Here is a 25,653-nt window from a genome sequence, read left to right as displayed (position 1 = left end):
GGTCTTTCTTTCATGGGGCGGTCATCATAAGAACAGTATCATCATAGTGTTTCATGGTTTTCTTTACTGTAGTTGAGGATACCTTCAAAGGTTCTGGAAATTTTCCAGATCAACTGACCTTCGTGTCTTAAAGTAATAAAGGACTGTTGTTTCCCTTTGCTGAGTTGATTGGTTCTTGCAGTAGTAAAATATGACTAAATTGTGTATGGAGCCGTGTACAAATCCTGCCTCTGCACAACAAAACTGATGGTCTCAAACACATTACAAAGGCAACAATTCCACAAATTAACCCTTGGCAAGACATACCTGTTAATTGAAAACCATTCCAGGTGACTACCTCATGAAGCCGAGAGGATGCCATCAAAGCAGAATAATGCTACTTTGAAGAATCTAAAATATAAATCATATTCTGGTTTGTTTAACATTTTTCTATTTATTACTTAATTTCATATATGTTAGTTCATCATTTTCATGCCCCTATATATACTTACTAGACATATTCATTATGCATATTCGCACACACCATATTTTATGAACAAACTTCTTTGATTAAACATTTTAAAAGTTCTATTCATGTGATTAGGGTTGTCTTGGTGGCAGCCACATGGATTCTGATAATTAGGACAGTCACTGAAGCTTCAGCAACAAGTCAAACAAAAATGAAAGCACATATTATATTGAGAGATTACTGTTTCTTTTATGGCAGACCAACCTTGGATATCATAGTTGATAATATATCATGGTATCAATTTATATATACTGTACATGGGCTCTTCACTGATTTTCTTCCTCTCTTCTATATATACCATATTTTTCACCCTATAAGGCTATATTCACACAAACCTATTTTGTTTCCACGTCCGTTCCGTTTTTTTTGCGGATTGTAAGAGGACCCATTAATTTCAGTGGGTCCACAAAAAATGCGCATTCATATGTCCGTTCTGTAGCCCCGCGAAAAAAATAGAGCATGTCCTATTCTTGTCCGTTTTGCGGACAAGGATAGGCATTGTTACAATGGATCTGCAAAAAAAACGGATGCAATACAGATGCCAAAAGGACCCCAAAAACATACGGTTGTGTGAATGTAGACTAAGACACACTTTTTTCCCAAAAAGTAGGGGGAAATGTCAATGCGTCTTATAGGGCAAATACTAATGAGTATATGGGAAAACACCTGAAACTCCATATCCCCAGGATGTTGCACTTTATAAAAACGCTATTGACCCAAAATATAAATTGCAAGAAAAATACACAAAAAAATGCACTAAATAAATTTTCTATTGACTTAAACCTCTGTCTGTTTTTTTTTTGTTGTAAAAAAAAATTCCTGGAAAAAAATTGCATTTTTTGTGTTATGTAAATAAAGTTTAATAATTGAATAATGAAAGGTTTTGATACTTTGTTAGGCCTCATGCACACGGCTGTTGCCCGGCTGTGGCCATATTGCGGCCCGCAAACAGTGGGTCTGCAATATACGGGTACCGGCCGTGTGCTACCTGCATCACGGATGTGGACCCATTTAAGTCGGAGCTTCAGTGCGAAACGGAGCTTCAGTGCGAAACGGAGGCACAGAACCCCACGGAAGCACTACGGAGTGCTTCCGTGGTGTTTCTCTCCGTGCCTCCGCACTGCAAAAAAATAGAACGTTTTATTTTTTTGGTGTGCGGATAGATCACAGACCCATCCAAGTTGAATGGGTCTCCATACGTCCCGGCCGCAAATTGCGGTCCCCAATCCACGGAATGGCTAAACAACGTCCGTGTGCACGAGGCCTTACACTGTGTATGTTAATTGCCATTTTGAAGATCTCTGCTTTCTGCCACTGAATAGAAAGAATATTAGAAAAATGCATAACTGTACAATGAATATCATGTAGCATATGTTTGCTTATTTTTCTGTGTCTCTTTTGTTTTTTTTTGTTTTTTGCAGACTCTACAAACTCCAGTGAGAACATGTACACAATGATGAATCCCATAGGACCTGGTGGAAGCAGGCCAAATGTAAGTAAATGTAAAGAACAGTGACAATGTACTAGAAATGTTATTTGATATATAAATTCATGCTAGAATACTCCATTATTTGTGATCATAACAAAATGATCTAGAAAATCCTATCTATTTGCTGCCAGAAAAAATCTGCAAAGTAAATTGACCTTTATGCTGCAGCAATGAAAAACTGTGAAATCAGTGGCAAATCTTCAGCAAAATCAGCGACAAAGCCACATGTAAATCAGGCAGACTTTGTTGTGGATTTGTCAGATGTGAAAGTACCCTTAGGCTGGTTTCACACGGGCGTTGCTGGAAAAGGTGCGGGTGCATTGCGGGAACATGCACGATTTTTCCGCGCGAGTGCAAAACATTGTAATGCGTTTTGCACACGCGTGAGAAAAATCGTGCATGTTTGGTACCCAAACCCGAACTTCTTCACAGAAGTTCGGGCTTGGGATCGGTGTTCTGTAGATTGTATTATTTTCCCTTATAACATGGTTATAAGGGAAAATAATAGCATTCTGAATACAGAATGCTAAGTAAAATAGGGCTGGAGGGGTTACATTTTTTTAAAAATTTGGACTTAAAGTTACTTTTATTCAACCAGCAAGTAATTTTTTGACAGTAAATGAGATAGGTGTCTCCCAAAAGATAATAAGACGATGTACAAGAGGCATTATTGTGGGGGGAAAAAACATTTCTCAGCTTTTATTTACATTTGAGCAAAAAATACAAGATGTTCCGCACTGTGGAAAATCTCAGAGGACGTGGTCGGAAGCCAAAAGTCACACCTGAGATGGCCAGGAGGATAGTTAGAGAGAAAAGAATCCAAGGGTCACTACCAAGGCCATCCTGGTGAATCTGGGCTCTGCTGGTGGCAATGTCTCAAGGCAGACAATCCAACGGACACTGCACACTGCTGGGTTCCACTTCTCCAGATAAGGCACATAAAAGCTTGCTTGGCCTTTGCAAAAGCTCATCTGAACAAAGAAGAAGACTTCTGGTCTTCTGTGTTATGGTCAGATGAAACAAAAATTTTATAGTTTGGTCACAATGATGTTTTCTTCATTTGGCGTACAAAAGGAGAAGCCTTCAACCCAAAGAATACCATCCCCACTGTCAAACATGGTGGTGGGAACCTAATGCTTTGGGGGTGTTTTTAAGCCAATGGACCAGGGAACCTAATCACAGTGAACAGCACCATGAAAAAAGAGCAATACATGAGGATTCTCAACGACAACATAAGGCGGTCTGCAGAGAAACTTGGCCTTGGGCACCAGTGGACATTTCAGCATGACAATGACCCAAAACACACAGCAAAAGTGGTGAAGAAATGGTTAGCAGACAACAACATTAACGTTTTGGAGTCCAGACTTGAATCCAATTGAGAATCTGTGGAGGGAGCTAAAGATCAGGGTGATGGCAAGAAGACCCTCCAACCTGAAAGATTTGGAGCTCATTGCTAAAGATGAATGGGCAAAAATACCTGTGGAGACATGCAAAAAGCTGGTCTGCAATTATAGGAAGCGTTTGATTGCTGTAATAGCCAATAAAGGCTTTTCTATTGATTATTGAGAAGGGTATGAATAATTTTGGACTGGACACTTTTTGCTCAAATGTAAATAAAAGCTGAGAAATGTTTTTTTCTCCACAATAATGCCTCTTGTACATCGTCTTATTATCTTATTATCGCCTATGTGCACTCCCGCGGTCCTGGCTACCAGAGACGCCGATGCTTTTTCCAGGTTATTATAATAATTTATTCTACTAGCATAGGTGGTACAGATTATTACAATCATTTCTTCTACTAGTAAGGGGCCGTTCACATAGCAGACTTTTGAGGTGGAATTTTGGCGCAGACAGCCACGCCGAAATTTCACCAAAAACCTGCCGATGGCCACATTATCTCTGATACATCTTAATGGGAGGCAGCGCTGAGGGTCACGGAGCTGCAGCCAAGCCGAGTAGGAACTTGTCCTTTCTTGGCGCTGCAGCTCCGCGATCCTTAGTTATAATCAATAATGTCACACTGCGACATGAGACTTGATATGCTGCAACTGTGATGCAACAGTCGCACAAAAATCCAACCTGGATGGATTTTGTGTGACTGTTTAGTCACAGTCGCAGCATGTCGCAGTGCGACACTATTGACCATCATTAAAGAAAATGTTGTGCAACTTTTCAGTCGCCATGTACCCAATATGGGTGGTGCAGGTTGTTATAATACTTTATTCTAGTAGTCTCTGTGGTGCAGGTTATTACGATAATTTATCTTTATTACTCATTTACATAGCTCGAGCATATTCATAGATCTGTAGTTAAAATAAACTGTCACCTGTCTGTGCAGCTAGTGGAGATTTCAATTACTCACATGCTCATACATACTTTAGCCAATATCATAGGAACTTGATGTACCTATCCATGCAAGAAAATGTCCACACTATGAGACTTATTTGCCTGTAAACACAAAATGCTGTCTGCAAGACTGGCCATACATATTAGGGCTCATGCACACAAACGTTTTTTGCTTTCAGTATACTGGCCGTTTTTTTTTAGTTCAGTATGCGTTACTTTTGAGGAACCATTTATTTCAATGGGTCAGCAAAAAAAACTGAAGTGTCTCTGTGTGCATTCCGTTTCCGTATTTCTGTTTTTCCATTCCGTTCAAAGATAGAACATGTCCTATTATTGCCCGCAAATCACGTTCCGTGGCTCCATTCAAGTCAATGGGTCTGCAAAAAAAAAACGGAACACATAAGGAATGTACTCCATATGTCTTCTGTATCTGTTCCGTTTTTTGCGGAACCATCTATTGGAAATTTGATGTCCAGCCCAATTTCTTGTATGTAATTACTGTATACTGTATATGCCATACGGAAAAACAGAACGAAACCGGAAACACTACTGAAACAAAAAAACTGAAAAACGGATCCGTTAAAAACGTCCCGCAAAACACTGAAAAAGCCATGCGGTCGTGTGCATGAGCCCTTAGATAGCTGTTTGGCCAAGAGCTGTTCTTCTTGACTCCTCCTAAATCAAGTGTATATGTTTTCAACAGGGAAAGGGGAGTAAAGGGTCCTTTACACAGGCTGAGAATCTCGCAGATAATCGTATGATCGTACATAATTGTTAGCGATTATCTAGCAGTGTAAATGTGCAGCCGATTACCTGATGAACAAGAAAAACATTCATCAGGTAATAGATTGTTCATGCGGTCACAAAAATTGGATAACCCTTTAAAGAGGACCTTTCGCTACAATAAAAAATCTAAACTAAGCATACAGACATGGAGAGCGGCGCCCGGGGATCTCCCTGCACTTACTATTATCCCTGAGCGCTGCTCCGTTCTCCCGGTATAGGCTCCGGTATCTTCATATTTTCGGCTCAACTGGGTGGAGCCTGCCGGCGTCTCCTTCTCCCAGGCTGTAGCGCTGGCCAATCGCAGCGCTCAGCTCATAGCCTGAGAGGTTTTTTTTTCTCTCAGGCTATGAGCTGAGCGCTGCGATTGGCCAGCGCTACAGCCTGGGAGAAGGAAACGCCGGCAGGCTCCACCCAGTTGAGCCAAAAATATGACAATACCGGAGCCTATCCTGGGAGAACGGAGCGGCGCCCAGGGATAATAGTAAGTGCAGGGAGATCCCTGGGCGCCGCTCTCCATGTCTGTATGCTTAGTTTAGATTTTTTATTGTAGTGAAAGGTCCTCTTTAAAGGGTTATCCAACCCCTATAATGACCCACCAATGCCTGGTTCCCTGGTATACATTATACTTACCTGCTCCCTGGCATCTGTGTCGCTCCTGATCCCCGCACGGCCATCGCTGCTTCTCCTTTGTCGCCTGCGATTCTAGGGAGGCTCCTCCCTGACGCTTGCTATTGGCTTCTCCCCTCGTCACTGGATGTTTTCATCCAAGCAATGGGGAGATGCAGTGGCGGCCATGCAGGGATCCGGAGATATGCGGGTGCCAGGAGGCAGGTAAGTATAATGTATACCCAGGGGCCCGCATATTGTGGCGCGCGCGCAAGGGGAAGGGTCATTATAGGGGTTAGATAACCACTTAAAAGCATTGACAGAGACTTCTGATAGCAGCTTATCTCCACCAAGAACAAAAGAGTTAGGCATGCTAAAACTCAACAGTCCAATACTACCTGGGGGAGAAAAGTGGGGATAACCCCATACACACTATATTGCCATCTGCGCCCGCCAAAATCAGCATGTTCAACTGATATTCATCTAATGTGTATGGTCAACTTAAGATTCAGATCTTCCACTGTGAAAGTAATGGAGACAGGACCAGCACACAATGAATGCCAGAACAGGTACCTGGGATGGTTCAGTGCAGTTCTGAGCACTTACAGAATACATTTGGTTCTGAACATTGGACCTCAACTTTCAGCTAGCCACTGGGCTACCATGCTGCCCATAATCATTAAAATGTACCTAAATTTGAAATTGAATTTAGTTGGCGGCGTATAAATTCCTTTGTGGGCCATGGGTACTTAACATTGAGGCTAATAAGGGTAAATTTGGATTTATTTTAGCAAAAATCATTGAATGCTTTGAGGGGAGTTACACATTTGGGGTGAAACTCAAACCGCTGAGACTCCCAGCGAACCAGTAAAATAAAGGTTGTGCAGGTCTGAAGGCAGTAGCTCATTATAGTTATCAAGGTTGTGCCCTGCAACTTCTAAAATTGTCTTATGTGATGCTGCACTACAATTTGTGTTGTGACCGATGTTTGTTACCAGGGTTTGTTTGTTTTTTTAGTTCCCAATGGGCCCTGGTCCTGATGGCCCAATGGGAGGAATGGGTGCAATGGAACCTCATCATATGAATGGATCGTTAGGTAGGTACATTCATGAAATATTCATGTTTTTGAACTTTGGGGAAGATTTATCAAACTGGTGTAAAGTAGAACTGGTTTAGTTGCCGATAGCAACCAATCAGATTCTACCTTTCATTTTTCAGAGCTCCTTTAGAAAATTAAAAATGGAATCTGATTGGTTGCTATGGGAAACTAAGCCAGTTCTACTTTACACCAGCTTGAGAAATCTTCCCTTTGTATTTTTAATCAGAAAAAAAAGAACCAAAATGGTATTCAATAATAGATGCCAGCATTTAACTTTTTACCATAGAGTATTACGCATAATAATCAAAACTATGGAGGAAATGCAGCATAAATGTTATCTACATATATCCAAATAGAAGTAATCTGTACAATGTAAAGATATTTCTAAAACGTAACATCACAACATGAAAGATCACTGCATAATATCTAACATGGATTCTTTTTTGCAAGATTTACTTGTGTCTTCTTAAAACAATCATAGGGAAGAAAACATTCCAAACAGGAAAGAGTTATAGTAATATGGTTATTTCAAATCCCAAGAGAAAATAAATGTCATGAAATAACATCCAAATAAAGGTACTGGAGGACGCTGCATACTGTGGTGATATAATGACACCTAGTGGCCACGAGTCTAACTGCAGATCCTCAAGTGTTTGAAAAGCTCATTTTGACCCAAACATCTTTTGTGAATTGCCTTAAAAAAATCAAAATCAAAAATATGCACCAATTTATTTAATCTATGGAGTGCTGAAGTTTATCATGTCTATATTCTATGGGTTGGGATGATAACTGAAGCACTATGCTATATTGATTAAACTTACTACACATGCAGATCATTAACCAACATGCTTTTCGTGGATCATTTTTATACCTTTTTTCCAGGTGTCAGGGTTGAGTCAGTCTGATGTTCACACATTTTTAAAGGATAACTGTCGTATTTATTTATTTTTTGGAGTATTGGATTGTGGTGATTAATATCACCTTGGTGGCCCTAGTTCAACTTTTCACTGTGTATTAAATTACCCCTTAATTCCACATTTTTGTTCCCTGTACTGCCTGCTTTTACCTGTGTTTAAAATAGGGTTGCTAGGCATGGTCCGTCTATCTGTTGGTAGACGGAGCACGCAGCGTGCAGGGTCACATTACTGACAGCCAGTGACTGTAAGTAAATGATTAAAGCCAGGTCCTCCCCAGCAGCTGATAACAGTGCCTGGGCTGTGTGCACTTCTCCCTGTCCCTGCACTTGGCAGACGCTCCCTCACTCAGCAGAGCTGGAGAATGCAGAGTTGAAGCAGCGCACAACAGGGAAGGGAGATCTGCCATCTGCTCAGTGTATAAATGAAAGCAACATGTGGTAAGAGGACCCCTTTGTGCTGCAGGAGATTAACCCTTTAGGGGGGAGGGCTCTGGTTACTGACACTTTTGGGGAGCTATTGTTACTGGCTAGTGAGGGCAGGCGGGATTAGCCTCAGGGTGAGGGCAGTGACGGCCATCTTAACTGAATAGTGAAATTGCAGTTTTATGCAGACTGGTTGCCAAGGGCTGAATCTCAGTAAATATGGGGTAAGTCAGTCTAATAGTAACTCATTCTGGAGTATCATGTTATTAGTAACTACATATATGAAAATTGAAATTAGGGTCTAAATGTGACAGTTATCCTTTAAGTGTCACCTGGGTAACTAGCACATACACAGTACTATGCGCATTGTTATTCAATTAGCGAGTGACCATGTCTGGTCAGTGGAGCTGACTGTACCACCAAACAGGGCTGCGTGGGTGACTAGCGGACACATAGTGCCATGTGCTGTGTCATTCAATGGAGGCCGTTGATAGTTGGCTCTGGCCACATGCTCCTCCATCAGCGACATGTTGGGATCGGAGCACTGTGTGGACAAGGGCAGTTAACTGTAGTACACAAGATGGTGGGGGATAATGTCATTAATGGGCTTATAATGTATACTAGTAAATTGACCATAATGCCATTTGAAGAACATTTGTGAAAGTTGGGATAAAACATCCGACCCCTTTAAAAGAAGCTTTAGTGCCCTTGATCCCGATACTTTAGTGAAGTAACATGTTCTAGATTTGGATTTTTCACCTACACTTCTTGACTTTCCTCTTTTTCCTCCTTACAGGCTCTGGAGATATGGATGTGTTGCCAAAGGTATTATATTACATCATAATTGACAAGCTTAATAATCCTCATCTAAAGCAGTGCAAAATATACTTTTACACGATGGAAGTTAAACTTAACATGTCACAGATTAGTTTTTTTTATCCCTTTTCTTATATTTTATTTTTTGTAAAGTGAACTCCAAAAGTGAAACTCCAAGATGAGAATCTAAAATTGTATTGAAAAATGTTCTTCTAGGAAGTTGGTCCTATAAAGCGGCAAATATTCATTATATGGTGGAACTGAAAATCTGTCACAGAAAATCTGGTATAGATAAGGGGTTGATCTTTTCACATAGGTGCATTTCTTTAGACCACTGTGAAAAGTAGCTGGGATCACAATACTGTATGTCACAAAAATGGCGCAGTTGCCAAGGAAATTGCGACTTTTTACACCACAAAACTGAAATATCTGATTTCATAAATGACCCCCTATATGTATTTGACTGGTAATTAAGACTTTATATTGTTCAGGAGTAAGAAGAGACAACTCAGGAAGGGACAAGTGTAAAGTTGCAGAGGGTCACCACTCCTGACATGCTTGTTTTAATAGCTACTTGCATTCTACATGTAATAACAATTCTGGAGCCTCTATTCTTATGACTCTATGCTGTGCCATTCCTTTATTATTTCTACTAGAAGTTATGGATGAATTGCTTTTAGCCTTCAGTAAGGGTACAAAGGGGTAGTAACCAGTTGGGGGGGGGGGGGGGGGGCCATGCACAGCCTGACAATGGCAGCACTGATTGGATAGAGTGAGTCTGTGCAAGTATACACTCCCCAACCAGGGGCGTAGCTAGAAATGACTGGGCCCCATAGCAAAAAAAAATATATTTTATTAATTCGTTTCTTTCATATTATAAGCTCCCCTTATATATAATTTACTTACAGTTCTGAAGACTCAGGGGTGCTGGCTGGCTTGGCCTCAGGAGTGCTGGCAGGCTTAGCCTCAGGGGTGCTGGCAGGCTTGGCCTCAGGGGTGCTGGCTGGCTTGGCCTCAGGGGTGCTGGCTGGCTTGGCCTCAGGGGTGCTGGCTGGCTTGGCCTCAGGGGTGCTGGCTGGCTTGGCCTCAGGGGTGCTGGCTGGCTTGGCCTCAGGGGTGCTGGCTGGCTTGGCCTCAGGGGTGCTGGCAGGCTTGCCCTCGGGGATGATGGCAGCCTTGGCCGGGCAGAAGAAGTGTGGGAGACTGTGAGGCCTTTTTTCTCCAAGCTGCTCCAGAAAAAAAAAAAATTCATTATACCTCAGGTCAGACCACCAATCAGACCCCCAATGTTAATCAGACCTCAGCTGACAGCCCCAATAAGATCCCCAATGTTAATAAGACCTCAGATAACACCTCAGCTCAGACCCCAATATTAATGACCCCCAATCAGACCTCAGATAAGAGCCCCATGCCTTATAGCAACCCCCAGTAGCCTTATAGCAGCCCCCAGTAGCCTCATAGCAGCCCCCAGTAGCCTCTCCACCAGCCCCCAGTAGCCTCTCCACCAGCCCCCAGTGCCTCTCACCAGCCCCCAGTGCCTCTCACCAGCCCCCAGTGCCTCTCAATCAGCTCCCAGTGCCTCTCAATCAGCTCCCAGTGCCTCTCAATCAGCTCCCAGTGCCTCTCAATCAGCTCCCAGTGCCTCTCACCAGCGGCCCTCAGTGCTTCTCCATCAGAGAAAAGTCAGTGCATCTCCATCAATCCCAGTCAGTGCTTCTCCATCAGCCCCCAGTCAGTGCCTCTCACCAGCCCCCAGTACCCTGTCCATCAGCCCCCAGTGCGCCCTCCCCGGTATTAAAATCATTGGTGGGCAGTGCACCCTCCCCCCCTCCCCTTTATTAATATCATTGGTGGGCAGTGTGCCCTCCCCTGTATTAAAATCATTGGTGGGCAGTCCACCCTCCCCCCGGTATTTAAATCATTGGTGGGCAGTGCGCCATCCCCCAACCACCATTTCAGTAGCGTCCTGGCTGCCATGGTAACCGATCAGAGCCCCAGAGCCGATCGGAACTGCCGCTGCCACCAATGATGGAGGGGGAAGGGCAACCAAACCCGATCAGCACACAGCTGCTCACTCCTCTTCCTGACCTGAAGCCGCTCCCCCTCCTCACTTCGCCTGCCCTGCACAGTGCACGCAGGGCTCGACTCTCAGCCTCCGCTCCACCCCTATGTGCTTTTAGTTAGCAACTTAGCTGCGGGCCGCGCCGCCGCAGGTACGGCTTTACTGTGGCTCTCCTGGCTTGAGGGGGCCCCGTAGGCCCCCCTGACTTAGAGGCCCGGTCGCAATTGCGACCGCTGCGACCCCTATAGCTACACCAGTGCCCCCAACTTGTCACCACCCCTCTGTACCCTTACTGAAGACTGCTAGTAATTCATTCATAACTTCTAGTACAAATAATAAAGGAATGGCACAACACAGAGCCATTAGAATAGAGGCTCCAGAATTGTTATTACACTAGACATTAAGCCCGTTATAATAATGGGCGCTAGAACAGTAGTGCATAAATATTAGTAGGAACAGTCTATATTAAATGGTAAGGGAACTTGACCACACTGACTGGTGGCTGAAACTGGTGGCTGTGGCTGAGACTGCTGGCACTGACTGGTGGCTGTGGCTGAGACAGCTGGCACTGACTGGTGGCTGAGACTGGTGGCTTGTGGCCGAGACTGGTGCCTGTGGCTGAGATTGCTGGCTGTGGCTTGGGGCTGAGACTGCTGGCACTGAGTGCTTGCTGTGGCTGAGACTGCTGACTGCGGCTGATGGCTGAGACTGCTGGCACTGACTGGTGGCTGTGGCTGAGACTGCTGGCTGCGGCTGAGACTGCTGGCACTGACTGCTGGCTGTGGCTTGTGGCTGAAACTGCTGGCACTGAGTGCTGGCTGTAGCTGAGAATGCTGGCACTGACTGGTGGCTGAGACTGGCGGCTTGTGGCTGAAACTGCTGGCGCTGAGTGCTGGCTGTAGCTGAGAATGCTGGCACTGACTGATGGCCAAGACTGGTGGTTGTGGCTGGTGGCCGAGACTGGTGGCTGCAGCTGAGATTGCTGGCTGAGGCTTGTGGCTGAGACTGCTGGCACTGAGTGGAGCCTGTGGCTATGACTGCTGGCTGCGGCTTGTTGCTGAGACTGCTGGCACGGAGTAATGGCTGTGGATGAGACTGCTGGCACTGACTGGTGGCTGAGACTGGTGGCTGTGGCTGGTGGCACTGACTGATGGTTGAGATGGCTGGCACTGACTGGTGGCTGACACTGCTGGCACTGTGACTGGTGACTGTGGCTGTACAACTGGTACTGACTGCTGGTGCTGAGACTGCTGGTAGCGACTGGTGGGTCAGACTGCTGACAGGGGCTCCTCTCTATATGGCTGATAGTGTTGTGACTGACGAACAGAAATGGCGGCTGGGACTGACGAACAGACCTGCTCCAACCTGCTTGCCATCGCTCAGTGGTTGGCGGTGCAGGCGGCTTGTGGAGTGCCGTGTCCTGATTGGTCGGCGCGCTAGTGTGAGCGGTGCAGGGGGCGTGTTATTAGGGTTATTCCTGCAGTATAGAAATCTTTTGCTAGAGGTAGTTGTGCATTGTGTGTGTATATATGCACAACTACATCCGAAACGTTGCACCGGATGGTTGAATAAAGGCATCATCATTTTTTTCACCTTACTGGAGTGCCGTCCTTCTTCTGGATTCTATATATATATATATATATATATATATATATATATTTGTGGTCGTGGCTAAAATACGAACTTGGGCAGAGCGCCTGCCTAGAACCTAAACCGGCTGGTGTGTGCCTGGAGCCGCGTACGAGAGCAGCCTAAAAGGTGGCTGCCCTAAGGAGGACCCTTGGAATGAAGGGAATGGGTGGGTGGGTCCATGAACCGGAACGCCTACTAAGGTGAGGGAAGAGGGGTTTATAAAGGCTCAAGCCCCTCCCACAAATGCAGGCTGAACTTCAGCCTTACCAACTTGTGGTCGTGGCTAAAATACGAACTTGGGCAGCGCGCCTGCCTAGAACCTAAACCGGCTGGTGTGTGCCTGGAGCCGGGTATGAGGGGCAAAAAGGAAATCAACATAGTTAAGGTACAAGACTTTATTACCTTATAATACCTATGACCGAAACGCCTGCAAAATCTCCACCTGTGGGTTAGGTATGTATCTGGTGAAGAAAGACGAACGCCACCTTCCCATCTTTCGGATGACATGGGCGGGGACCCCATACCGGGAAGCCGCGGAAGCCGCTCCAATACGGAAGGAATGGCCGGATATATCGCCGGGGTCAAACCCCAAGCCAGCAGCAACCGTGCGGATGTGGCTGATGAACTGCGCCGCGGTAAGAGCGCCCATCGAGATGTGGTAGTAGAGGGCTGTGAGGTGGAGCATCCTGGAGGGCGAGCATGAGCTGGCCAAACACCTGTACCGGGCACCATTTATTACCAGTCGGGAAAAACTGAACCTCCACCGGGGGGCCTGTTTGACTAGTCTTGGTGGAAATTAACTTCAGCGTGTAATGGTCTAGATTCCGCACCAGCTGTTCTCTGTGCAGATTGCACCGCCCTGCCGTACTGCAAGTGAACTCGCCTGGCCTAAGGAAGCCGTAAAAGCCCAAATACATGTCGGCTTTAAGGACCAAGCTGGAGAAGGGCCCAAAAGGAGCACCATCCAGGGCTGAAGACAATCTCCGGAACATCTCCCCAGTGACGCCCTGTCTGCGGGACAGGGGATTGGGCCTACCCTTCTGGACCCCTCGCAAGGTGGCCTTAATCGCGTGCGCAGAAAAAATGGACCCGCCCCCTGGGTTGCGGAGCATGGTGTGGTGTTGGACGCCCGCCAGGTACAACTTAATGGTATTGTAGGAGAGGTGTAACTGGTGGTGACAATGGGCAATGAAGGCCATGATGAAAGGAATGTCCGCCAGGCCACCCTGCAGGTGCAGACGCGAAAACTCCTGGAAGGTTCTCAGGCCTGAAAGATAGTTCCTGGCCGTACTGGGGGCGAGGGACTGCTGCGCCAGGTCTCTTGCCGAAGAGACGAGCATGCCTAGTCCATTGTCAGGGAACTGAAAGCCAGGGTGGGATATCTGAGCGGCTCGGCCTCTGGCATGACCTGAAAAAAGAGTGTGAAATCAAACCGGGATAGTGCGTCAGCTGCCACATTTTGCTGACCCGGAATGTGGCTACAATGCACATGAAAGTTGTGTGACAGGGCCAGCCAAACCAGCTGTGCCATGATTTTGGGGAACTTGGCCCTGCCCTTGGCTAAGATGTCGACCAAGGCCTGGTTGTCTGTCACGAACATCACTGGCAAGTTAGCCCAGAGGTGACCCCATGCCTGGGCTGCTGCAACGATGGGGTACAACTCCAACAGGGAGGAGGTGCGGATGTACTCGGCCTCCTCTAGGATAGAAGTGGGCCAACGGTCCGCTAGCCAACGGGGACCCCAAATAGCCGCGTAGCCGCAGGATGCAGCAGCGTCCGAAAAAATAGTCGGGCAGGAGGGAGACCAAGGAGACACAAAAAAAGAGACGCCGTTCCATCGGGACAGGAACAATTCCCACATGGCCAGGTTTGCCATGGCCTGGCCGTCCAACCGGATGACGCTGTCCTGCTCGGGTGCTGAGGGAAGAAGCTGGAGCAGCCTCGACACGAAAGTCCTCCCCTGGGGCATGATCCTAGAGGCAAAATTGAGCCGCCCCAGAAGAGATTGCAACTCGACTCTAGTGAGGCACCCCGTGGAAGCCGCCTGGGAAATGACCTCCCGACACTGAGCGAGTTTCTCTTCCAGGAGGCTGGCCTACAATAGAACCGAATCCAGGACGATGCCCAGGAACGAGACCCTCGTGGCAGGACCCTCAGTCTTTGACTCCGCGACCGGAACAGCCAGACTGGCGAACATCTCCAGGAGGACGGTGAGAATGCCAGACCCGCCCTGCGGGTCCTTCACGACTAGAAAGTCATCGAGGTAGTGGATGACTGACTGGAGGCCCCCGTGATGGACCAAGATCCAATGTAGCGCCTTGGCCAGTTGGTCGAATAACCAGGGGCTACTCTTGGATCCAAACATGAGTCTGTTGGCGAAGAAATACTGCCCAGCCCACTTAATGCCGTAGAACTGCCACAACTGAGGTTGGATGGGAAGGAGCTTAAACGCATCGGCGATGTCCACCTTTGCCAACCAGGGGCCCTTACCATGCAACAGGATGGCCTGAATTGCGTCGTCCACTGAGGAGTAACGCATGGCAAATTCCTCCGAGGGAATAAGGGAATTAAGGCTAGGGATTCCGGAAACATGAGGGGCAGACAGGTCATAAATCAACCTTTTTTTATTGGTATTTTTCTTCGATACTAAGCCGATGGGGTTGATTCGCCATGAAGAAAACGGGATGAGCGGGAAAGGGCCTATGAGAAACCCTTTAGCCACTTCCGACTGGAGCAACTCGCTAGTTGCTGGAGGGTCCAGGGTGGCCGACAGCAGATTCCTGCCTTCCCAGGGAACCTGTGGCAGCGTGATGAGCCCTGTGTGGAACCCCTGGCGGAAGCCCACCAACAGGAACGCCACAAAGTCCTGATCATGGTGATCCTGAAGGAGCGCCGCCAAGAGGTCCACGTTAATGTCGGCTAGTCAGGACCCTTTAGCAGACTTTTTGGGGCAGGCGGACCGTGGATGGGCCCTGAAGCACAGGGAGCAGACGTGGAGGGATCTGCAGCTGACATAAGAGCACCCCCCTGAGTTGAAATTGTTGCAGACCTGGCTTTTTCCCAAATAGACAATGGGTCTGCCCAGTTTGTCAGTGGAGGGATTAGACGGAAAAGACCCGGAGGTGCCCGGGAGGGCCCTGGTCTGAGACGGGTGGGCGCTATTTGGGCACCATTCAGAAGAGTGGAAGATTGATTGACACGTCGCACAGTTGGGTGCCCTGAGGCCAGCGAAGTAACAACAGAAGAGCTTCGTGTCAATCAAAGACCAGCTGGTGACATACTGGAATTGCGCCAACGCTGCCGCCGCCTTAGCCGGAAAGGAACGATGGTAGTCGTAGAAGGCCGACCCACCATACTTGTGCCCCAGGTCAGTGACCAGGTACATGTAGCTGTCCAGCTCTTCTCTCCTCTCCGGCTGTGCGGTGCAGATGATGTCTCTGAAGAGGCTGAAAGCCAAGACAAACTCAGGGATTGTCAACTTGCGGTTAAGCCGCTAGTCCTTGGCCCGGAGGACCACCGACACATCGCCACAGTAGATGACCCTGTTCTCGGGTACGTCTTGAGCGGCAATGAGGATTGACGCCAGGTTGACATCTTTCCCTGCCAGAATGTCTCTTTTGAGGTTGTCGGGAATGAAGTGAGAGGGGGACACCTGGGGAATGGGCCTTGGCGTACCTGTAGCCAGCCAACCCGATGTAGATGGTGCCATCAGCGGGACGGGTGCCGGGGGTGCCATGGGTGGCCGGGATTCCAGCTCTGAAACCCTTGCCCAAACGTCTGCTACCGAGTCGACCAAGGAGTTTAGGGTCGACTGTAGCTGCACCAGTGACAACTGGATGGATGACGCCTCCTGCTGCACTGCCGAAGTGCTGGGGCTGGTCATGAGCAGCTTGTACAGCTCTGCCTTCCTTGCGGTGGCTGGGTGCGGAATGCCTCTCCGGTTCAGCTCAGCCAATAGCTTTGGTATGGTCCAGCTCCGAAGGGATGATGGACCCGCCTGGCCTGATATGATCGAGCCGGAGACGGACAGGCCGTCCTCCATATCCGAAGCACGAGACATGGCAGTGCTGCTAGAAAACAAAAGGCATGACAAATAAAGAGAAAAAAAAACAAAAAAAAAATGAGAGGGTGATGACGGAATGGTATTTGAATTGGTGCACGATGGAGAAACACGTACCGGAATAAGAACCCGTAGGATGGCTCAGTAGAACCTGACCTAGCCGGACAGATGAAGGGACAATTAAAAGCGTGAACATGATCTGACCAGGACCCCGGCGGAGTCAGTGCGAACTTACCTGAATAGGACCGATTGGAACGGAAAAATAGGAAAAACCCTTGTAAATAAAGTAACAGGCGAAAAATTTGAAAGTGCAGAGGAAACGGGTGACCTCAAACCTGTTGGAACCAGGCGAACTGGCCAGGATGGGGCGCACCCCTAGGTCAAGTAACCATCTGAGCGCATCGGACCGGATACTTGACCGGAGAGAGCCGCCTGAGCGTACCAGGCGGTTGACAGAAGAGAAGGCGCGTAGCCATGAGATAGAAGCTGCGCGTAGCAGCGGCCCGCGGAGGGCGGCAGACTGACATGGTAACCTTGGAGCCATGGAAAGCAAAGAACGACCGGGGGAGCAGCCGAAGGATGGCCCCTTAGAAAGACTCGGATAAGACAAAGGACAGGTGCTTGAAACCCATGTGTTAGAGAGGAAACATGAAGATCTGGGCGTACCAGGAATGTACCGTGCCCTCGGCAAACCAGGGGAGACAATGTGACAAAACCAGAACCGTGACAAGACCACCGACAGTGCCCTGGAGACAAAATAAGCGGCTATGACATGACGACAACAGTGGCCTGGGCGAACCAGGAAGACGAGACAATCCTGGGCGTGACCAGGTTCCAGAAAGCGCGAGGGAAGCCGAGCGAGTCCTGCGCAGGATACCCACCCTGCTAGGTTACAGATGGTGCACCCCAATGTGGTGCCCCTGTTTTCTTCATTTTTTTTTACTGATATTGCGGGTTTTGTACTTCCATGTTTTGTTTAGTTTCTTTTTTTTTTTGTTTTTTTTTATTGCGGGTTTTGTTTTTCCTATGTGTTTGTTTTTTTTTGTTTTTTTTACCATGACAGGGATTTTTTACCTATGTGGAATGATAACATGAGGGCCAGCATGCGAGGAGAAGCCAGACAAGTACCAGTTATTCTCCCCCTTGCCTATCAGGCCTTGTTGCCTGTGTGCCTGCGCTCCACGTGGAACGCAAGCCGACATAGCAGCCAAGGAGCCCGGCCAGGGGGTGAGTGACAGCAATGCCTGTGCCGGAAGGAGAGTGCGTTCCACCCTGGAACGCACGCCTCTGTACGCCGTCCTCTTGGCATAAGGAGCGAGCCGGCCAACCAGCCTCCCCCACGAACCCCCCCCAAGGATGGAGAAAGCAGAGCCAGCTCCAAGGTGCGTCCCCCACCGCCAGCCGCCGGAAGGCAGGGGGAACGGGCGGTGACCGGAACCAGGAAGCGCGTGACCGAAAGAGAAGACGTCATCGGCGCAGGCGCACTGAGGGAGTGCTGAGGAGTCGAGCCTCCTTATCTCAGAGCGCCTGCGCCGAATCAACACAGGCGCACGATTTTTGAAATGCTGACAGGGCCAGCCGGAGGAGGAGATCGCGACTGGCCCTGTCAATCAACAAGAGGAGGGGGTGGTTTTCTGCGGCTGCTACCAGCAAGTAGACGCCCTACTTGCTGGTAGACAGGTAATTAGCATATTATAAAAGTATGTTTTTTGCCATATCTACAGAACGAAAATGATTAATAACATAATGTATAGATAAATCGCAGGATAGGGATTATAAGTACCCAAAAAAAAAATAATGAGTTTAGTGGGGTGACAGAAGCCCTTTAACATGCTATTATTACATCACTTCTCCCTTAGACTCCATTTATTTTAGAATGCAGCTTATGGGAGATTAAATATATTCCTATGGAGCCCTACCACCTGCATAAAATATACCAATGGCAGACATCAGAGCCTCCAACAGGCTCCAGTCTATCACCACCAACAAACAGCTTTTTCAATCTCAGCACAGGGGAGCCGTTCAGGCCCCAGGAGCACAGTTCTTCTGGAGAAAGCCGCCTCAGCTGCTGCATTCACAATTGACTGCAGCATCTGAGGGGTTAAATATGTGCCGTGTTTTTCTGTCTTGCCTCAGGACCTGATAGCTGCAAGTCTCTGTGTGAGTAAAGTAGGCGTCAGTTTTCCTTCATCCTTTTTATTTTAAAAACTGTTTCTGTGTATATTTGTATGCTTCTGTTTTTTTTTTACATCTTTAAATTTTTATTAAAACCAATTATTTAACCTAGCACGGGCTAGTTGATTTAACGCCCTATCAGATAAGAGTTTGTTTGGAGAGTTTCATGGTCACAAAGGCCTTGATTCTTAAATATTGGGGCACCAAAAATAGCCCTAGCTACAGTATTCCGAGTGGAGGGCTGGGATAGATACCATCGATGCCTATAGAAGATTAGCAAGAAAATCAGAGTAATGTTGGAAAGGGTAGGTTTTCATTTTTTTCGCTCCAAAAGCTTCGGTTATCTATGGCACTAGGAAACAATTCCAGGTGGCATTAAAAGGTACAGTCGGACCCCGCAGTAGTGAAACAATGGGGTCAATTATATTAATTTGTGTATAATTATTTGTTATTTTCAAATTGTATGTAACGGAATTTTGTATATTTGGCTTAGAAAACAATAGAAAAAAGAATAAAAAAATAAAAAAAAACTAGCACGGGCAATATTTTTTAAGGCAATTAGAGTTCCTAATTTTCAGCTTTAAAATGCAAATCTCAGAAGTTGTTAGAAGGAACCAGCAACAATTATAACAATATCTCCCGTGCAATCTGGTAGATTGTAGGAAGAAGGGTGATCAAATTCGATAGTGTGTGTAGTGTCAGTACTTGTCCCAATTGAGTGCTGGTACCTGATCCCGGTCTGATCAGGTACTGCGACCTGGGAAAACGGGCAAGATCGTGCTCCAAGCGGGCGTCATTTTTAAATAGCTAACCAGTGCCATACATGTATGGTGCTGGTCAGGAAGGGGTTAACAAACCTGGGCACATTTCACAAAATGATTACAGAAAAAGGCAAACAACATGTTATTGGTAGGTGAAGAAGAGGCCACCTTTCCCTAATATTACAAGTTTGATGTAGTCTCATGTGCTGTTAAATTATCAAACATTTTTTGAGTATCCATGTTTCCATTACAGAATTCTCCTAATAACATGGCAGGGATGAATAATCCTCCCGGAACGCCTCGTGATGATGGAGAGATGGCCGGGAATTTCTTAAACCCCTTTCAAAGCGAAAGCGTAAGTGTTCTACAGGTGCCTAACAAGACTTTGGCATTAGATGCCTATAGCAACCAATCACATTCCACCTTTCATCTTTCAGAGCTCTTTTGGAAAATGGAAGGCGGAATCTGATTGGTTGCTATGGGCAACTAAGCCATTTTGCCTTTACACCAGTTTTGATAAATCTCCTCCACTCCGTTTCCTGTGCATGATTATGGGTTCATCCATCTTGCCTGAGCTGTTGTTAGCATTCAGAGTAATGATTTACAACAGCCATACAAACGTAGAAAGCTGCAGACTGGAGATGACTTTTTTACTTCTGTAGTGAAGTGTTGTGAGCTTAAGGCCTAGTTCACACGAACGTATGGCTTTTATAGTTTTTCGCGGTCCGTTTTTCACGGATCCGTTGTTCCGTTTTTGAGTTCCGTTGTGTTTTCGTTTCCTTTCCGTTCTGTTTTTCCGTATGGCATATACAGTATACAGTAATTACATAGAAAAAATTGGGCTGGGCATAACATTTTCAATAGATGGTTCAGCAAAAACGAAACAGATACGGAAGACAAACGGATGCATTTCCGTATGTGTTCCGTTTTTTTTGCAGACCCATTGACTTTAATGGAGCCACGGAACGTGATTTGCAGCCAAATATAGGACATGTTCTATCTTTCAACGGAACAGAAAAACGGAAATACGGGAACGGAATGCATACGGAACACACAGTTTTTTGTGCGGAACCATTGAAATGAATGGTTCCGTATACGGAACACAAAAAAACGGCCCATACACTCGCAAAAAAAACGTTTGTGTGAACTAGGCCTAATTATGTCAGATACTGTGTTATCTATATATAGGCATTACCTTTCATGGTAATCCTGCTTGTAATGATAATGAGATGAAAGCTGAAAAGTGATCTCTACAGAACATCAGCCTATTATGACACTTAGTGGACAATGTGAGAACTGGAAGATTTTAGGACTTTTTAATGGACAGTGACACTGAAAATAAAATAAAAAATCACCAAAAATTATGAAATGTGTTTAAAAGGGTTTTCTGAGATTTTCTTTACTGATGACCTATGCTGTGGATTGGTTATCAGAATCTGACCGGTGTAGATCCAACACCCAGGACCCTCGCCAATCAGCTGTTTTGAGAAGGCAGTGGCTCTCTTGTCAGTGCTGCTGTCTTCTTGTAGCTTACCAAGCACAGCATTGTCCATTGTATAGCATCTGTGCTTGGTATCGTGCTCAGCCCCATTCACTTCTATGGGACTGAACTTCTCCTAGGCCACGTGACACATGAACGTGCTGTTACTGCCCTAGGAAATCACAGAGAAGGCCGCAGAGCTCACAGGAGCGCCACTGCCTTCTCAAACAGCTGATGGACAACAGTCCCAGTCAGGGCCGTTTCTAGGGGCGGGCGGGCCGGGCGGCCACCCGGGGCGCTGTCAGAAGGGGGGCGCCGGCAGGGGGGCCCTCTTGTCGTTTCTCTGCCGTGCGCCCTGGCTTCCTCCCTCTGAGATCTCGCCTGCCCTGCGACCTGCGCCCGAGTGCGGAGTCCTCTCACTCTTGAGACAGTACTACCGAGTCCAGTCACTCAGCTCCGGTACGTGCGGGCGGCACTTACTGACGTCACGCGCCTGCTCCTCCCACTAAGCGGCGCAGGCGCGTGACGTACAGTGAGTGAGTGAGCGCCGCACTGCCTGCCTGTTACCGCCCGCCCTGAGCCCCTGCTGATGCTGAAAAAAAGCCTGCTGTGAGGGGAGTGATGGTCTGTGGGGGGGGGGGGGGGGGCATTAATTACAATGGGGGGCGGGGGCCACTGTGGGAGACATGAAAATGGGGGTCACTGTCACTGTGGGGGACATTAAGTTTAATAAGGATCAGTATGGACATTATTTAGAATGGAGGCTGCTGTGGGTGTCATTACTCATTATAACTATAATGTCTGATGGGCCTAGTCCTGAGCTGAGTTATATTACCCTGCCCATGCCCTGTATAATAATGTACCCATCCCTGATACCCCTTAGTTATATTACCACGCTAAGGGTAATATAACTAAGGGGTATCAGGGTACATTATTATACTGGGCAGGGTAATATAACTCAGGACTAGGCCTATCAGACATTATACAGTTATAATGACACCCACAGTAGCCTCCATTCTAAATAATGTCCATAGTGATCCTTATTAAAAATAATGTCCCCCCACAGGCAGGCTCTGCAGGCGGCGGCGCTCACTCACTGTACGTCTTGCGGCGCATGACGTACAGTGAGTGAGGTGAGCACCGCCGCCCGCACTGCCTGCCTGTTACCGCCCGGAGCAGTGCTGAGAAAGAAGCCTGCTGTGAGTGAGAGCCTGAGTCTGTGGGTCACTGTGACCGTCCGTGCAATGTGGTGACACATTTTTTACAATGGGGAGACACTTATTTCATCGAGCAGTTTTGAGGAGGGGGGGGGGGAGAGTTTTGTTGACACTCGCCCTGAGAAAATTTTTACCTAAAAACTGCACTGGTCCCAGTCCCGGGTGTCAGACCCCAACGGTCTGATACTGATGACCTATCCAGAGGAATCTCAGAAAACCCCTTTAACATGAAAACTTGAATAAACAATAGGCCATATTTGTATACTTGACCTCTGATGCCAGTTGTACACATGATGTCTGATGACTTTGATGCCACATTTCAAATCAACTGCATGTCCATTCAGTTACAGGTTTCACCATTTACAATGCATTACTCACTTGAGTGGTGGGGAGCCCCAATGCCAGACACAGGCCACAGAGTTGTGGCTGCTTCTGTATTTCTGGAAAACTCATTTCATTATTGCTGATGATCTGTATTTCTGTGCTTTGTGAAGATTTCAAGTTACTTCTATGTGACACTGTTTTCTCCTCTTCGCAGTACTCACCCAGCATGACCATGAGTGTGTGATCCTCGTATACACCAGTGCATTGAGCCTCTCAAGCGGAGAACTGTCCAAGCAATGAGGATTACAAATTAGTACATTGTATATTTAAACGCAGGAAGGTTCACACCCTACAGGCTCCTCTACAGACACTAAAAGATCCTTACAGAGCAAATGAACTGCATCTCTGCAATGACTTGACCTATGAAACAGTGGCGTTGAAGAAGGACATTTCAGCCACAACCTTGTGAAGTTTCTTCTTGCTCTTCTGCCAAATCCCAACTTGCAAAGAATAGAGATATTTCCACAACTAGTGAAGCTGAGGTTCAACTTTCAGCTAAGTAATTTGAGTAACCATCGACTCATATAAATGAAACCAATCAAGAATTATAGCTCGGCTTCAAAGGAGGAGTATAGGGAGAATTCAACACTACCATGAAACGTGGGATTCTTTTGTGACCGTAAACAAAGATCTTCTGACATTGAAGAGTTAAAACCTATCTCTGTGCAAGTTTCTGATTTTATTTATTAGATGTCTTTTTTACTTTCTGGATCATATGGAGACCCAAACTCCTGTTGTCTTACCTCCATTGCAGTGAACATAATATACTGCAGCCCCAAAAAAAGCCTCCAACTGCAAAGTGTGTCACGCAATATCCATTCAGACTCATAAGCCAACTGGCGACAGAACAGTATTGAAACCCCCTGATCATTGTCCACATTACTTCTTCCTCCTGGAGAGTACTCTCTGAAGACAAATTGAAATGAATACGATTCTGAAAATATTTTTTAATTAGTATGTACAACATGGGCCTTCTATATATAAAAAAGAAAATACATAGAGGAATATAAAGAAAGCAGAAGCATAATTAATAGAGGACATTGTTGTAACTCATCAGATTATACATTCTAGTATCACTATACAGCTTATAGCTGCCAGCCTATCAAACTACAGTTAGGTCACTGTGCCCAAACACATCCTAATGACAAGTGTCTGTGTATTCTTCTGCATACGACTGGAATGATAAATGATAGTTAGGAAACAAGTAACTGCATCTGTGGTAAACCCAGTTGAATTAAATATTTTTGAAGGCTATGTCTACCTTTGCAACAGATGAAAGAATGTAATTCATGACTGCAGAATCAGACTACATACAGGTTTGTGGTTATGTATGGAGACACATATGTCTGCATAGGAGCTGTATACATGAAACTGTAACCCTAAGTTCACACCTGAGCGTTTTACAAAACGCACAGCAAGGAGAAACCAATGCTTCCCTATGGGAATGGTTCTCACCTGGGCGTTTTACAGCGCGTACGATCGCGCTGTAAAACGCCCGACGCTCAAACAAGTACTTGAGCTTCTTTGGGGCGTTTTGTCGCGCGTTCCCGTACATAGACTTTCGGGAATGCGCGACAATGGGCGTTCGCTTGTCTCTGTATGCACGCTTGTAAACGCGCATACAGAGCGCTCCTTTCAGAACGCTCAGGTGTGAACCCAGGGTAATTGATTTAAGACAATTAGAAAAGTTTTTTTTCAGTTTTAATTGTAAATGCATTGGAGCAATTAAAGGATTGGTTGCAAAGGTGGACATAGACTATAAAATCATTTGACACAAAGGCAGCTGATAAAACAATATACACAAACCAACATGTAACTACTGCAATAAATAATATCCCGCTGTCTCGGAATACTCGGCCATCCCTTTGTAATTGGGGCGCATCCTATGGAAATACACAATGTATATTATAACAGCTTGGGCTGAATGAATGAAAATCTTGAAACCCAGCATTTCAATGAAAGTAGTTCTTCTATGAATAAATATACCAGATCATATTCAAGAGCTAAAGATCGGGTAGCTAATGCTATCCTTATTCCTATGTATATATGAAGCAATATCCTTTAGGCCAGTACACAGTTGTAGAAATGAAGATGGGGATGTATCAAACTGGTGTGTAAAATAGAACTGGCTTAGTTCCACCTTTCATTTTCCAAAGGAGCTGTCAAAAATGAAAGGTGGAATCTGATTGGTTGCTATGGGCAACTAAGCCAGGTCTACTTTACACCAGTTTGATAAATGACCCCAATATCTTTGGCATAAGGTGTATGCTAAAGAGAAAACTAGTTCAATATAGAGAACATGTCAGATTACAAAGCAGGGAGTAAGTTGACATGTATTGCTGTCTTTCCTTGTAAATGTCCATGTGATTTAAAGTCAGGTTAGGAGAATTGGCTGCAATGAAGCACTGGAGGATGTTATGTCAGGTTCCTGTAATAGCCATGTATGTGTCTTCCAATCAGTAAGGTCTGTCTGTGTTGGTCCATTAACATCATAAATAAGTCTTATACATCTGGAGCTATTGTTTGAAGCCCATTGTTATGTAGGCACCTCATCCATTCTGGGATGTTTGGATCAGTAAAAAGATTATGCATCTTTTAGAGCCTGTCCTAATCTGGCACTTTAAAGACAGCGCACAGAAAAATGGATAGATATCGGAATCGATGGGGTCATATTCATCCTATCCTTTGTATTCTCTCTCTCTCTAAAAACACAATTAGAATGAGAAACTGAAGATGATCACCTGGGTTTACATTGGGGAAATACATAGATAATGGTCAGGGATGGATTATTGGAAGGGCAAATGACGCAGTTGCCCATGGTCCTCTACCATCTGTGCTATGAGTGAACTTCCATTAAAAAACATTCAAACAAATGAAAGTTCACTGTCTTCTA

The 25,653-nt window shown here is 46.2% G+C and overlaps 1 protein-coding gene across 1 annotated transcript in view; it reads left to right on the top strand.

The window, feature by feature from the left end:
• The window catches only part of SSBP4 (single stranded DNA binding protein 4), a 468,852-nt gene extending 444,721 nt beyond the window's left edge, over window positions 1-24,131 (top strand). The window contains exons 14-18 of the mRNA XM_040417640.1: window positions 1,930-2,000; window positions 6,753-6,831; window positions 8,970-8,998; window positions 19,933-20,034; window positions 22,915-24,131. Of these exons, the coding sequence (XP_040273574.1) occupies window positions 1,930-2,000; window positions 6,753-6,831; window positions 8,970-8,998; window positions 19,933-20,034; window positions 22,915-22,944 (311 nt within the window). The 3' untranslated portion in view covers window positions 22,945-24,131. The remainder of the gene's footprint in view (window positions 1-1,929; window positions 2,001-6,752; window positions 6,832-8,969; window positions 8,999-19,932; window positions 20,035-22,914) is intronic.
• The last annotated feature ends 1,522 nt before the right edge of the window (window positions 24,132-25,653 follow it).

Source organism: Bufo bufo, chromosome 2 (assembly GCF_905171765.1).
Source record: "Bufo bufo chromosome 2, aBufBuf1.1, whole genome shotgun sequence".
Taxonomy (NCBI): Eukaryota; Metazoa; Chordata; class Amphibia; order Anura; family Bufonidae; genus Bufo; species Bufo bufo.
Note: the sequence above shows the minus strand (reverse complement) of the source record. Positions and strands in the feature narration are given on the sequence as shown.